The sequence below is a fragment of the Ctenocephalides felis genome, unplaced genomic scaffold (genome assembly GCF_003426905.1).
Source record: "Ctenocephalides felis isolate EL2017-DRISC unplaced genomic scaffold, ASM342690v1 CF-g0.4_SCAFFOLD_01170, whole genome shotgun sequence".
NCBI lineage: Eukaryota > Metazoa > Arthropoda > Insecta > Siphonaptera > Pulicidae > Ctenocephalides > Ctenocephalides felis.
The window spans coordinates 44,893,695-44,908,897 of record NW_020537324.1 but is presented as its reverse complement, the minus strand read 5'-3'; the positions used below and the strand labels follow the sequence as shown (position 1 = coordinate 44,908,897).

Below are 15,203 nucleotides of genomic sequence, written 5' to 3'. Positions count from 1 at the left end.
AAGTTCAACACTTTTTTCCAAATTACAAAGAAACGGCACAAAACTGACAAACGAAAATCCTCATCGAGATACATCAAATGGCTTTTAAATTTCTGAAATCGGTTCAGGCGTTCTCGAGCAAACGTCGATGAAAGGTCTAATTTTGACAAATGCCGAAAAAACGACACTAATTTTTGCAAATTTTGAGAACTTTTAAAATTAAACGACTTGTCGTAGGGCCGTAATATTTTAGTATAATCTATAAGACTATGGTATCTACCGTCAAAAAAAAAATTACAAAAATCATCGAAAAAAATTGTTTAACACTTTATTACAAGAAAACGGCCCGGTCGATCTCTACCAAAAACTAATCAGCACGATTCCCAACCAATATCTTTCGAACGGTTTTATGAATTTTCAAAATCGATTCAGAATTGCGGGCTAAAACATGGACGAACAATGTTTCACTTTTCTGCTATTTACAAAGAAACGGCTTGGCCGATCGCCGCACAAAACTGAGATACATCGAATGGCTTTTAAATGTTTGAAATCGGTCCAGCCGTTTTTGAGAAAACGTCGATTTACGGCAAAAAATCTGTTCACACACACACACATACTTTTTCCAAATTTGGTCTCATTCGATTCAGAATGGCTTGAAACGCCGAGAAAACATAAAATTAGCAAATCGAATTTTTTGATGAAAACATAAACTTTTCCTTCGGGAAGTTAAAACTAATATCAATAAATTTTCTGACTTTTTTCTTATTATGTATTTGATAAATAGTGTCGCACGTTTTACAAAAATTGTTGAATCTTATTTTACAAAACAGTTCCATCGTACAGTCTCCAAACCTTGTATCCAACACACCAGTTATTTTTTCTCTCTAATAGAACAGAACGCTTAACAGAATGTTTCAATTATTCTTATTGTTCTTGTTGAAATTGGTGAGGATTTCTCTCATAATGTGAAAGAGCGCTAAACAAAAACTTATGCAAATGCTAAGCAGGTTGAAACTTCCAATCGATAGCTGTTGATAATGTAATTTTAAAAAATCGTAAATCTATTTTAATTATTATACAGAGTATGGGCGCATCGCCATACAGAATCGGCCCTAACTTGGTGTTTAAATAATTTATACGCCATTTTATAGGTCTCTTTGATAAAAACCGATATACCAATTTTGTTGTTATTCTTATTTAATTAATTAATATTATATTATTAATAATTAATTATTATTATTTTGGTGTTGTTATTCAGTTTTTTGTAAGATTCCGTCAACCGTTTAATCGTTTTCCGATTCTAAAAAATAAAAAGTGTTTAATAATTTGCGATTTTGCAGGATTAATCTAACAATAACGTGGCATAAAATTCAATAGTAGTCTAGTAGAATAAATAATCTAATCTTGCATAAAAATAGAAAAAAATGAATATACTTAAGCGGCAAGAAACTGAATTATCACTTTATGCCGCATATTGTTTTTTAGTATTCTAAAAATATCTTGGTAAAAAAGATATGTTTTACTGTTCATTTTATGAACTGTTATCCTTGTCTGACTTTTTGTATGGCTTTCTTCATATAATTCCCAAATATCCACTGTTTATTATTATAAGTAATATCATCATTGGGACTTGCGAATTGGAAATTGCCAACATTTGAAAAGAATAATCTAGTTGTATAAAGCTATTGGAATACATGGAAAGAAATATTTTTCATCAAATTTGGTACGCAATGCAAATAGTTTCTTACTGTATGCAAATGCATTGATTACACCTTTCAAAGCATACATAATGATTGTGAACTAATTCATTCCAGTGCAGTGAATAAAATTTTAGTTTGTATTTATTGCATGTATTTGCTTAATTAATTTGTAAGCATGGAAAAATGATTTAATACAAAGCATTTTCATAAATAATCGCTATTGGGTCGCTCAAGTGAGATCTACAGGGTAGGAGGTCAAAGGTCCCATTTGACTTTCAATAATTATACTGTCTGAAGTGAAATGAATCACATTACAATAAAAAGCACGTATCAAACAAACAAGTATCGCGCTATGTTAAGTAATTTCTCAATTACTGAGCATAGCTCAATTCAATTAATTACTAATTATAAAAGTTTTTAGCTATTTTTCTGAAATGAGTTACATATCCCTTTTTACCCCATAGGCTGAGTAAAAAGGAACAGGTAATATTTAAAAAAAAATAGCTAAAAACATATTTATCCCACACTTTAGAATAGTGTTGTTAAAAATTTCTATATTTTAATTGCTTTTGTGATAATAGTGCTGAACTTTTTCACCCACGGATTTTTTAGCCCTGCTCTACTTTAAAAATAAACGTTACTCTAAAAATAATTACAACTATATTATATTATATTTAATAGTACAAAATTCAAATTGATAAAAATCCAAATTTGACATTCAAATGTAATAATTGAAATTATTTATTGGGACGTTTTTGAACTCCTCAATATCAGCGCTTCTAATTAAATTTAATTTAATTGGGTTTAATTTAGTACACGACGAAACTCTATATTAAAGAGTATGGGCGCATTGCCGTAGAGAATCGGCCCCACCCTGCTTTTTAAATAATTTATACGCCATTTTAAAGGTCGTTTTGAAAAAAAAACGATATACCAATTTTCAACTTTGTACCTCATCTTATGGCCCAGATATCATCTAAAATGTGCCAAAGTGATCCCTTATTTCAAACTCACCTTTTGGCGTGACCATAAGAGATATCGAAAAAAAAAAATCGTGGTTCTACTCATATTGGTTTAGACCACATTATGTAGAACAAGGGCGCGTTCACTATAGTTCGTAGTATTTTTGACTGTGCTCTTTGATTTGCTTTTATATTGGACGTGCTCGCACATGCCCATAGCTCGATACCGTATGTCCATATTGGTACAATTACGGCTTTATATATTAGGATCTTGTTGGCATATGACATCTTTTGTCTTCTTTCAATTAACCAGTAAAGTTCACGAAATTTTTTGTCTATTTGCTTACGCTTTGTTCTGATGTGGGTACTCCATATGAGTCCTCTATCGAGGTGAAGTCCTAAGTATTTTACAGAGTTGCTTTTTGGAATTTCTACATTGTTGATTTTTATATTTGGGCAATCTCCTTTTCTTTTGGTAAAGATGATGTGGACTGACTTAATTGAGTTAATACGGGTGTGCGACATATGTTTTTCTAAATTGGGTGTCTAAATAACTTTTCTGCACGATAATTAAAATTTTATAGTTACTGTCGTTTTCATTCAATTGACCTGTGCGACGGATTTCTGCTACGCTATATATAATTAATTCTTTTCCTAAGCTGAACTCATACTGATAATAATTGCGAACTGATATTTTCTTATCATTTAAGAAGCCAATCAATTCATCCATTTTGTGACAAATTGAAACGGGATCCTTTACAAACAGAATGCACTGATGATCGAACATCTGTGGCCTTGTGCAATTTAGTAGAACACGCCGAAGAACTTCCAAGAAAATATCAGGTAAGAATAGATCTTAGATGCATCAAATAATTTGCCTGTACTCAATATCCAAATTATTATTCATTGTTATTATAACTGCCTACACTCAATAATTAATATCATTAAGCAATACTTTTTTATCCCGCTTTTGGTCAATGCATGTTTTTTTACCGAGTTTCAGTTGAGATTTTCTTCAGCTTATAGATATGCTTCAATTTACCTCTAAAAAACAAATTATTTCTATAAATGGTCGCCCGCTCCTAACACCTTTTTGATCTGGGGCCCAATTTTCTTAATTTAATTTTGTATATTGCGGAATTTAAAAATGTAAACAACTTTAATTTAATGATCGAATATTTCACCCCGCTTTCCGTCAGTGAATGTTGTTCACTCAATTTTAATTCTAGATTTCTTCAGTTCATAGTAATGCTTATATTTTACTTAAAAACAATATTTTTAACAAAGGATTGTCCATTGCATTAAATTTTGAGATCAATTTACTTTATTTTAATTTGTATAATGCAGAATATAAAAACTGATTTTACTGAATTTCGATCAACATTATATTAAATTACTTATTTCTTCAAAAAAGTATTTTTTCATTGAGGGTTGACATATTGTCTTTTTTGTGATGGATCTTAGTTTATTTCAATTAAGTTATTCTTTAGCTCAAGGAGAAACTAAATTTTTCTACAACAATCTTAGTAAAACGTATAATTTTTTTAATGTTTTTGCGTTTTAGAACATCCAATAATTTTTGACATACCAGCAAATACATATGCTTGGGCATGTTTAAATTTTTTTGATTTGAATATTAAATCAAATAATTAATTCGTTAAATTATCTGTTTGTAAACTTTTAGATCACATTATTAGAAGATCGCTTATATTCAATAAATGTTTTATTTTGCTATTATGGCGTTTGTAAAATTTGAAATTAATAAAAGTTGAATTTATAGTAGTGATTTTTCTTCCTCCAATCAGAAAATTTCAAGTGCCTTCGATTGACCTTTTGACTAACGAATCTCGTTAATCGTTGATTTTGTATTCTGTCCCATATAAAACTAAGGATAACCCTGCAATCGCCCCAAACTTGCAGTCTGTTAAATTTTCGTATATGGTCAATTACTTTTTATTCATGCCATTTGCTCGCTTTAAGGTAATTTTGAAAAGCTATTCCCAGTCTATTTTATTCAGTAATTTATACTGAAAAACCGGTGGTTTTTTGCTCTTTCATATCTCTACCAGTTTGTATTCATCTATTTCTATATTCAAAATATTTACGAAAAATTTTCTAATGTACATCTCCAATATAATAATATTTTGTGATCTCTTCTGTCTTATTTATATCGCAGAATGCATAGTTACATAATTTTTCGGTTTCACGATGTTGACTATAATAGGTACATGAAAGTTTCAGCGTTTTTTAATCCGTTTCTGAATCTATAGAAACTGATATAAGCACATAAAAGATATATGATGAAATTTGTATATTCAGATCGATATTTAGTAAGTGTGAAAATATCAAAATATCCTAAATAAATTGATCATTTGCAGAATTTTGATGAAATTAATCACGTGGAATCAGGACGAGAAGGATTTTATGGGGGATCTGTAACATTATCTGATTATTGCCCATATATACAAGAATTTACGTGGAGAAGCAAAAATGTTATTGTGAGAGGTTCACACTGCCAATTTGAAGAAAATAATCCATGTAAGTTATACAAAAAATACAGATGTATTTTTAACAAAGAAATGTATTTATTTATACATTAGTGATTTCCATTTCAATTTTTATTTAGTGCGTGTATGTATGTATGTTTGTAAATAAATGTGTATAAATTGATTTCTACATAAAAATTTGACAGAAAATTTCGTTCCGTTTAAAAAAAAAAACTTTTTAGTATCTTTCGGAAGCGGTGCACCGATGATAGCGATCTTGCAATTTTTATTACGATTCATTTTTAGCCTCAAAATAGTTTTCAGTGTCGGCGATTACTTCTTTTTCTGTCGGGCTTTTTTCTTGGGGTCTGCGAACAGGAAATAGTTGTTCCGAGGTATATTTGCAGATTACGGTGGATGGGAAACCAATTCGAAACCCAATTCGATAATTTTTCCCATTGTTCTGAATTCTTTGGATCATAATGCAATGCTTTGATGATACAGCATTTTTTTCTTCAAATGAGACTATTTTTTCGCGATTTTGATCTCAAGACGCTCCAATAACTCGATATAATAGTCGCAGTTGATGGTTTTTCCTTTCTCAAGATAGAATGAATATTATTCCTTATGAATCCCAAAAAAACTGATGCCATATCCTAAATACCAGCTGATCGTTTACGTTTTTCCTCGTTCCACGTGTCCAGTCAATTCGGCTGTCTGTTTATTACACTCCGGAGTATAGTTATGAAGCCAGATTAAACCCATGATAATATCACAAATTAGTTTGTCATTTCTATTATTTCATTCTTGAATTACTTTTACCTTTACTTTTTATTCCATTTTATTACAACAACCACTAATGAGAGGCGTTGTAGGTGACTTATTCTTTAGTTTATATTCACATATATTCACAACTTATGCTAAACATTTCTTATTTTAAGCTTAATTATATTTCACGGTGCAGCCAGTGTTCAAACATGTCCATACTTCGGGCACGATTCACATCACACACTAATTGCATATTAATAGTCTACTTTCGGTTTGGGGACAGCTTCTTATAACGTTATTCTAATTCACATTATAAAAATAGTTGATTAAACATTTCGCGCACTGTACCGCATTCGTGACAATATTTTAACGCAAAAACTCGGATTAATTTTGCTTAAACAGTCCCAAACTCTGCTCAACTAGTATTGCCAGTATTGTTACATTCATTATGTTATTGTATTTATTATTGACAGCTAGCGATAAAAATTTTGCTTTGGAAAAATATGGTATATATTCCAAATGTTTCGAACATACTGATCAAATGTGGGAGGAAAGGTCCTGCAAGCAAGTTCGACAGTGGCAACATTGGGGCTCTGGATGTTATGAATACATGTGCGAGGATGGACGACTTCACATCATGGTAATATAATCATCAAAGATTATCTTGACTTGCATTTAACATATTATTCAGTTACTCATAAGTGCATGCTGTTAAAAACATAATCTTTCACAATATGATTGACTTAGTGAAGTACAATAACCTGAACTTATAAATAATAGGGAGCCATTAAATTTGGACATTAATATTGGATCATATGCAGTGGTGTTGTGCTAATATTTTTTTGCCGGAACGCTAAAATTTAAAAACCGGTTCATAAACCGGTTTTCATGTTTGTTCCGGTTCCGTTTGAAAAAGAAAGAAAGAAAAATCATTATATAACCCATTTTGTGCACATATATGTATGTTTATTACAATAATAGGAACATTTAATAAAAATTAGTTGAATTAAAATTCACTTATTAAATCATTTTCATTATGTAGCAATTTTTTTTTAAAAAAAATTGCCGGTACGCGTTCCGGCTCAAAAGTGATTTGCCGGAACGTTCCGGCGCGCTCCGGGTCGACAGCACCACTAATCATATGTTATTAAATTTTTTAAAATTGTAATTCTTTGAACACCGTTTAAATAAAAGCCTATGTTCATTCATTTCAGTAATTTTGCTAATTATATTATTAAAATAAAACTCAAGTTTTCTTTCTATATCAACCAATTACTAATTTATTTATATTTTTAATGAAATTACAATATTTTAATTAGGGAAATATTTAAAAGTACAAAAATTTATAAAATAATTGACTTAATCAACCAAAATTGAGTTTTAAGGCCCGTTGACACAGCGCTTGTTTTTGTCGCTTTTTTGGTCTGCTGGTTATCAAGTAGGCAAAATGACGTCGGGTCGATCTCCATTTATTTCCAGCATGCAAGATTTTGATGTTAGAACGTGCGCTATTTTTGTGGATGGATAATGGACCTTTGAATAAAGCCCGAATCACGCGGCATTTGTTTTCTGGGATGGCTACATAGCAATGCTTGATTTCTAAAGACCTGTTCACACGAGGCTTGTTTTCTGGACTAGATAGCATGGCAGATTGTGCCGCGGATGTCGGCGATAGATTTTATGATAGTTTTTTAGCCGTTTGTTTCAAACGATGAGAAAAAGCTTGCTTGCTTTGAGCGAAATTTGTTTTAGCTTGCTAGATTTTTAAATGTGATAAACCACATGTCAAAATACTGCTTCCCTATTGGTTCGAAAGAACGAATCTATCCATAAAAATTGCGCTTGTTCACAGTCCTAATCACACGAGCATGCTCTGCTGGCTAGCATGCTGGTTGTCAAGTCGGCAAAATGTTTTGCGCTCGACCAGCAGTCCATGTAATAGTCGATATAATTCAAATATCATTTGTGATAGTTTTATTTCAATAATATAATGGCAATTGTGATGTTTGTAAGAAATGATATTAATATTTCCTCTGTGAAATAAATGTACATAAAACCGAATCCACATGTTGCCAATCCACAGCATGCAGCATATGACATATGACATTTAATCAACCGGGAGAGTCCACGATTGTCGGCAACTGTCGTTCAGCAAGTGACGTCACAGTTCTCTCTATCTGTCTACACTTTATACAATGAAGATATATAAGGACTAGCAGCACATGTAGTATTTGGTCTATGTCCAGGCTTTATTTATTGTTGTGCCCCATCCAGCGACGGAGTCAACAAAATGTAGGTTCTTCCTGCTACTGAGCATCAAGCTGATACCACACTGTGAAGGCGAATCAGTAAACAGATGAAGACGTTTGATGTTTATGTTTATTTTATGATTCTTGGACACTTTTCATATAACTTTAACTTAACAACTGAACTTAAATATAACTCCATTGATTACTAAATACTACTGACACATTATAACGACTGAACTATATTGACTGAAATATGAACTAAGAATGAACTGAGACTGACTAAGACTGACTAAGAATGAACAACGATTCCATCATCCTGCAGCTTTTATATTCCTTATCAAGATGACGCAATCCTTTTCTAGAATGTTCGTTCGAACTTGTTCAGATTCGTTATATGTGAGTCAGAAACTACGCACTCCTTATTTATTTAATTCGCAGTTTGTGGTTTTGCAGTTAGAAAGCCTTGAAAAAGACCATTATTCTAAACACGTGTTGTTCTTATCTCTAACATGCAATGTAAGAGCTATGACTAAACAAGCATACTGCGACGTTCATATTCTGACCGTTATATAGTAATTTATGATATTTTTTTTATAATTATTACAAATGGGTGGACACTCCTAACATCATAAGTCTGTGATCCATTCACAAAAATAACGCACGTTATTATACCTAAATCTCGCTTGCTGGAAGTAAATGGAGATCGATACGACGTCATTTTGCCTACATGATAACCAGCATGCTAGACAGCCGACCAAAAAAGCAACGAAACAAGTGTTGTATGAACGCTTTTATTATTCCAATTTTTTGATTAATTGATATGATTCAACCGATTTCTTTCAAAATGTATTAATAACATATTCGTTTTTTAATAATGACATTGTTTTTTAAACTAGGTGTCCAACTACACATACACTTGCCATTATCCAGGCCAAAAATTGAACATAAAAATACTGAGTAATGGTTGGCTGCATCGCGGAGCGATTATTTGCCCATCTTGCCACGAATTGTGTAATGAATATTTTTCGAAGCAAAACGAGAAGTGCAAGCCCGACGATGAGGCGCCCGCCACTCACCTATATCCTCGAGATTGGTTGACTTGTGGTGCATATTCCTTGGGATATAGTGAAACTTACGAATATTTTATTGTAAGTACTTTGACATTATTAATCGGATTTATTTCAAGTTTATAGAAAATATTAATGTGTGATTGCTATTGATAACAAATAGTTATAATGCGAAAATAATAAGTAAAAAATTGTTATAAACATTTTCTTAATGTACTTACAATATTGTAAACTGTATGATGTGGATTTATAATTTTATTATAACTTATATTACTACTTAAGCTTTCGGACTGAATTATATATATGAAAATAAGACATTGTATTTAACTTTTCTAATTAGATAGTTTCTATATAAAGCAATATTACAAAGTACATGTATGCAAACATATAGGGAATGCAATATCGATAAAAAAATGAATCCGGTATTTCGGTATTTTTGTTTTTGAAACCTGTAAATAGCGGTATTAATATTATTTAACAAAATGTAGACAAAATTGAAAGTTTTTTGCAAGAATATAAAAAATAAATCTAATATTGATAATACTCAGTATCGATTATTGTGTACCTTCTTTTCATCAAAATCAAACTTATGCGGAAGAAAGACCAAAAACTATTCGATGTGATTTTTATTTAAAACAATATTATTTAAATAATAAAGATTACCCAGTAGTACGCTTTATTTCGTAGATTTTGAGTATTATTTAAATAATTTGAATTTTAAAAAGCCGTTACATTTTTACACAAGAGGATTATTATTTGTGAGGATATTCTTTGTGACTCGATATTAAGTTTTTTATTTTTTTTATTTTTTGGCCTCGCTTACTCGAGCATTTAGCCACCTACATTATTCTATACAATCATATATCCTATACAATATTCAATTTTATACCATCTTCTTCATATAATCCTATTCTTTTTTTTTCTATACTTCATAACTTATCTTCATTCTTCTTTTACTATCTTCTCATTTCATCTTCTTCTATACTTCTCATTTCTTCTAAATTCTTCTTACTTCAATTCATTTTCAATTCCAATTATCTAATTTTTATACAGTTTGATTTTACATACATATCTTATTAGTACAATTCATAACTCTATTATTACTCCAACTTAACTAGTTAATATTTTTCCAAATTCTTGCCGGAGATTCGAACTCGGAACCTCCAGCATGTGAATCGGGAACGCTACTCTTGAGCTGATATTAAGTTCATTGAAAAATAATAAAATATTTAGCCTAATGACGAGTCGAGATGATATTTTGACACTTGTCTATAGCGCGACTTAAAAAGACATATGTTTTAGGTGATAATGAGATTTGTTGTTGATTATGAGAATTGTTCCGATAAACTCAAACTTATGTGTAAGATGTATCCCCTAACTCTTATGTTTCAGTACAAGAAATACCGATATTTTAAGGTAAATACCGTCGAAATTTAACACAGTATACCGGTTTTTCGATATATCTGTATTGCATTTTACAATTATATATATATATATATATACATATATATATATATATATATATATATATATATATATATATATATATATATATATATATATATATATATATATATATATAATAGTAATGTGAATGTGAGAGCAGAGAATATTAACGCTTTCGCTATGAGTTAAAGTATTGATAATTCTTTTTTTTAATATTTAATTTTTTTTAAGTGTATTTTTATTTTAAATATATTTTTATTGATAATAATTGAAAAATTAAAAAAAAGTTCTTGTGTCCGGTGATGTGTGCGGTGATGTTGTTCCGTATAGCATCGTTACTCCTGCGGTAAACACTCTCATAGCGAAAGGGTTAATTTTATAAAAATAAACACAGTACACTTTGTTTGCACTAACTTAATTAAAATTAAAAACAACTATATTTTTATACAACGGAAATAAGTCTAAATTCAAACTGCAATAATATTTATGGGGCAAGCAGAAAAATTCAAGTTCAAAAATTTCAACAAGCCTAGAAAAATGTGTATTTTTAACATCATTAACCAAGTTGGTGCAAAGAAAATTGCTCTATAATATAATAATTGCATAATATATAGATATAATGAAATAATAAATGGTGCTGCACTAGGGCAGCTCCGTTAAGCTGAGTTAGACCCCAATTTGATTTGGAGAAGAATATAGTGCGATAGATTTTCCGTTGCCATTACACACCGCAGTGCCCGTATATATATATATATATATATATATATATTCAATAGATAAGTCCTAGATTTTTTTCAATATATTGATTGTTTCTTTTCCGAACAGTAAATCCAATAATAAAAAAAATTTGTTTTTTGAAGATGTTTAATAACGACCTTTCGGAACTAGGTACGTTCCATCATCAGGTTTAGTCTGTCAAATACAATGTTTTTTAAAAATATTGATTAACATTAATTAATGATGGTCAATACAGATTAATTAGAAAATTTTTTTATAAAGGAATGGATTATGTACCGGGGTAAAGAGTAATAAGAATTAACTAAAAAAGGTTTTATATAAAATTGAGAAGCAAAAATTATTTACCTGTAATAATTTATATATCCATATCACTAATATTTTTATGTTAAAAACACTCGATTTTTTTGGAGGATATTTGTAGATGTTACGACTACACAAGACTTAAACACACTGATATGGAGTTCTGCCGGCCAGATGTAAGGGACAATGTACGGAATTCTTGGCAAAAATGATTTTTTATCGCTCTTGTATTGGTAATTTACGAAAATAGAGGAAATATTGCTTTAGTAAATGTTGAGAAATATTATGTATATATATACATGCACATGCATATGCACACCTACATACTCATACATACATATGCACATTTCTATATATTAATGTATCCATTATTATATACATGAACATATACGCAAGTGCATGTACATAGTGTATATACAAAAACATACATATAAGCACATATATGGATGTGCATATATTATAACACATATACATGTATATATATATACATATTCAAAAATTATTAGGATTAATTGTTTTTAATCAGGTTTAAAAAATTTAGATACGAGTCATGAATGATATTGTGATCTGATCTTTTATTAACACTATTTGACGAATTCAAAAAGATTAAACTGCTTTCAGAAAAAAGTCTTTTAAAAGTACAGTCCTCTCTATATAAAATATTGGGTTCAAAGGTAAAATTATGTGAGTTTTCAATGGAATGTTGGACAAGAGTGCTTTGGAAATTTCGGCTTTTATGATGAGTGACGCTTAATTCATGTTGTCTCATTCTCTTATGAATTATTGTGATGTTTGGCCAATGTATTGTTTTTGACAATTTTTGCAAGAGATGGAATAAACTATGTTAGTATTGAATTTAGGAGGGGTGGTGGATTTAATTTTTGAAAACATTTCTTTGAAAGAATATTAATAATTAATAATTATTTTAATATTAATAATCAATATTAATAATTTTTCTAATTAATCTGTATTGACCATCATTAATTAATGTTAATCAATATTTTTAAAAAACATTGTATTTGACAGAATAAACCTGATGATGGAACGTACCTAGTTCCGAAACGTCGTTATTAAACATATTCAAAAAACAAATTGTTTTTTATTATTGGATTTACTGTTCGGAAAAGAAACAATCAATATATATATATATATATATATATATATAGATATATATATATATATATATATATATTAAGGAGTAATTTATATTACATGAATTATGACTTTATCCGTCAATAAGTGCTATCCAAGCGATCCTTTCTTTGCAAGATATCCTGATCCTCTGAGCAGTTTTCTGTACTACTTTCGAATCCGTGCATTATTTTTTGAAAAAAAAAATTGGGAATACTTGCTTTTAACGAAAAATATTTATATAGTTAACATATACAAAGTCATATTCAGTAAAATTTTATGCTCATTTTATTTAAATGATCTTTGTTTGAGATATATGCCTCATCGTACTCGCTCAAATAATAAATATCAGATTAGTTTTATCTTTTGCACAAACTAGTGCAAAGTTTTATTACATTTATTGAGTTATTATATGGCAATTTTATATGGCAAAAAGTGACAAAATGGTAACTCAGTTTTTAAGACGGAGAAAAACGGAGCGTCCGATTTTAATAATTCAATAAACATTTTACTTGTATTGACAAGATGAAGAACTGATTAATTGAGAAGGGATTAATTGGGAAGGCATGTATAGCGGTTATAGACTCTCTTCTATAGCGGTTATAGAAAAAAAAACTTGAGAAATTGTCATTTGAACGAAAAATTGATTCATTTAATTTAAAATATGTTCATTCTAACAATAAGTCCGCTTAATTAGATTTTGTTTATATATATATTTCATTCAAACATATATAAACAACGTCGTGTAATCTAATAAGTTTTCACATTTTGTCTATAGGGAACACATAATGAAAATTCTAGTTTTTATAATATTTATTCATAGACATTTCTTTATTTATTTACTGTCGACGTTTGGGAACTAGATACGTTCCATCTTCAGGATATCTGTATATATATATATATATATATATATATATATATCAATTAAAAATAGACCATTTCGGGCACTGCCTCTCACACTATTCTTTCCTGAATCGAGTTGGAGTTTAACTCCGCTACAGACCTGCACACGGGCAGGTACTACCCATTATTTATTTATATATATATATATATATATATATATATATATACATTTATAAATAAATTATTTTATATGATTATTCTTTCAATGAAAGGGCCTACTTTCGAACTTTAAAGTGTCTACATTCCTTTAGATTCCAGTTTTTTATATTAATTATGTAGGCAAATGGTCCAACCATATATTCTTTATTCTAGATGTATTTAAAAGTGATATTTAATTATTTACTTTACTGAATACTGTATAATAAATACATGTTTTATATCTTGTTTAGGTTATATAGAATTAAGTGTGCATTAAGTTAAATGTTTTACACCATTAACAGATTTTCTTTTGTTGAATAGCATCAATTTAATAAAACGAAGGCCTAAGACCAAATTGTCTAATTAAGATGATTCTGCTTCTACAATCAATAATTATTAGAACCTGTTTAAGGTGATGTAAAACATAAACATTGAGAATGTTTTGTATACTCTGATATGTTATTATTTTGATGCATCGTGTAAAAGAATGATAGCATGTGCATTTTACCATTGAAAGCATTTAACCAAATTTTTAACTAAATACTCGAATTTATCATTACTCTGATTATACTATTTTTATTGTGGTAGCTCATATTTATAGACTACTATTAGGCAAATTAGTCAATTATTAATACGGATAATTTATAAATATTTGCTACAATGAAAAGTATGATTAAGTGAAATATTTTATCACGGTCAAACGACTTGCATATCATCTATAATATGTACAAAATATAAATATTCTCATTGTCATAAAGTGATTTGACTTAAATAGGAAAAAAAAATTTTTTTTCTGTAAGTTTAGAAAATGATTTATGTTTTGTTATTGTTAATTACATTAAAAGCATATAAATAGTTGTTGATTTCTGAAATAAATATAAATTTAAATAAATACTGTATATTTTTTTACTAATACTAAAATTGATTTATATAAAAAAATCATGAAAAAATAATTTTAATGTCATCACATAAGAATAACATGCATTTTTACTCAAATTATTTGTGAAAAAATGCACCCTTTACTCGAAATAGTCGAAATATTATATTTCGAGCAAAGCTTTTGCAAGATGGTTTATTGCAGAAGAAAATTATAAGTATGTATTGCTGTTTTCTGAAGCTTAAATATTTGATCAACCCCGATAAAAAAACATGGAATTTGATACCGCAGCCGATCGTTGACTGCCAATGACATTTGTGACGCCACAACGAGTATTAGTTAATATCTATCGATATTACCATATTCGTTGAAGGGTTCTTTTTTAATCCAATCTGCATGTCTCTTTTTTTCCTTTGATCGATACATTTTAGTTCAGTTTTATTTTTGTCGAGTTCGGTC

At 29.4% G+C, this 15,203-nt stretch overlaps 1 protein-coding gene across 1 annotated transcript in view; it reads left to right on the top strand.

Annotated features, from left to right (window-relative positions):
* The window catches only part of LOC113367297 (leishmanolysin-like peptidase), an 80,465-nt gene that overhangs the window by 62,337 nt on the left and 2,925 nt on the right, over positions 1-15,203 (top strand). The window contains exons 10-13 of the mRNA XM_026608913.1: positions 3,352-3,484; positions 5,020-5,179; positions 6,369-6,535; positions 9,041-9,292. Of these exons, the coding sequence (XP_026464698.1) occupies positions 3,352-3,484; positions 5,020-5,179; positions 6,369-6,535; positions 9,041-9,292 (712 nt within the window). The remainder of the gene's footprint in view (positions 1-3,351; positions 3,485-5,019; positions 5,180-6,368; positions 6,536-9,040; positions 9,293-15,203) is intronic.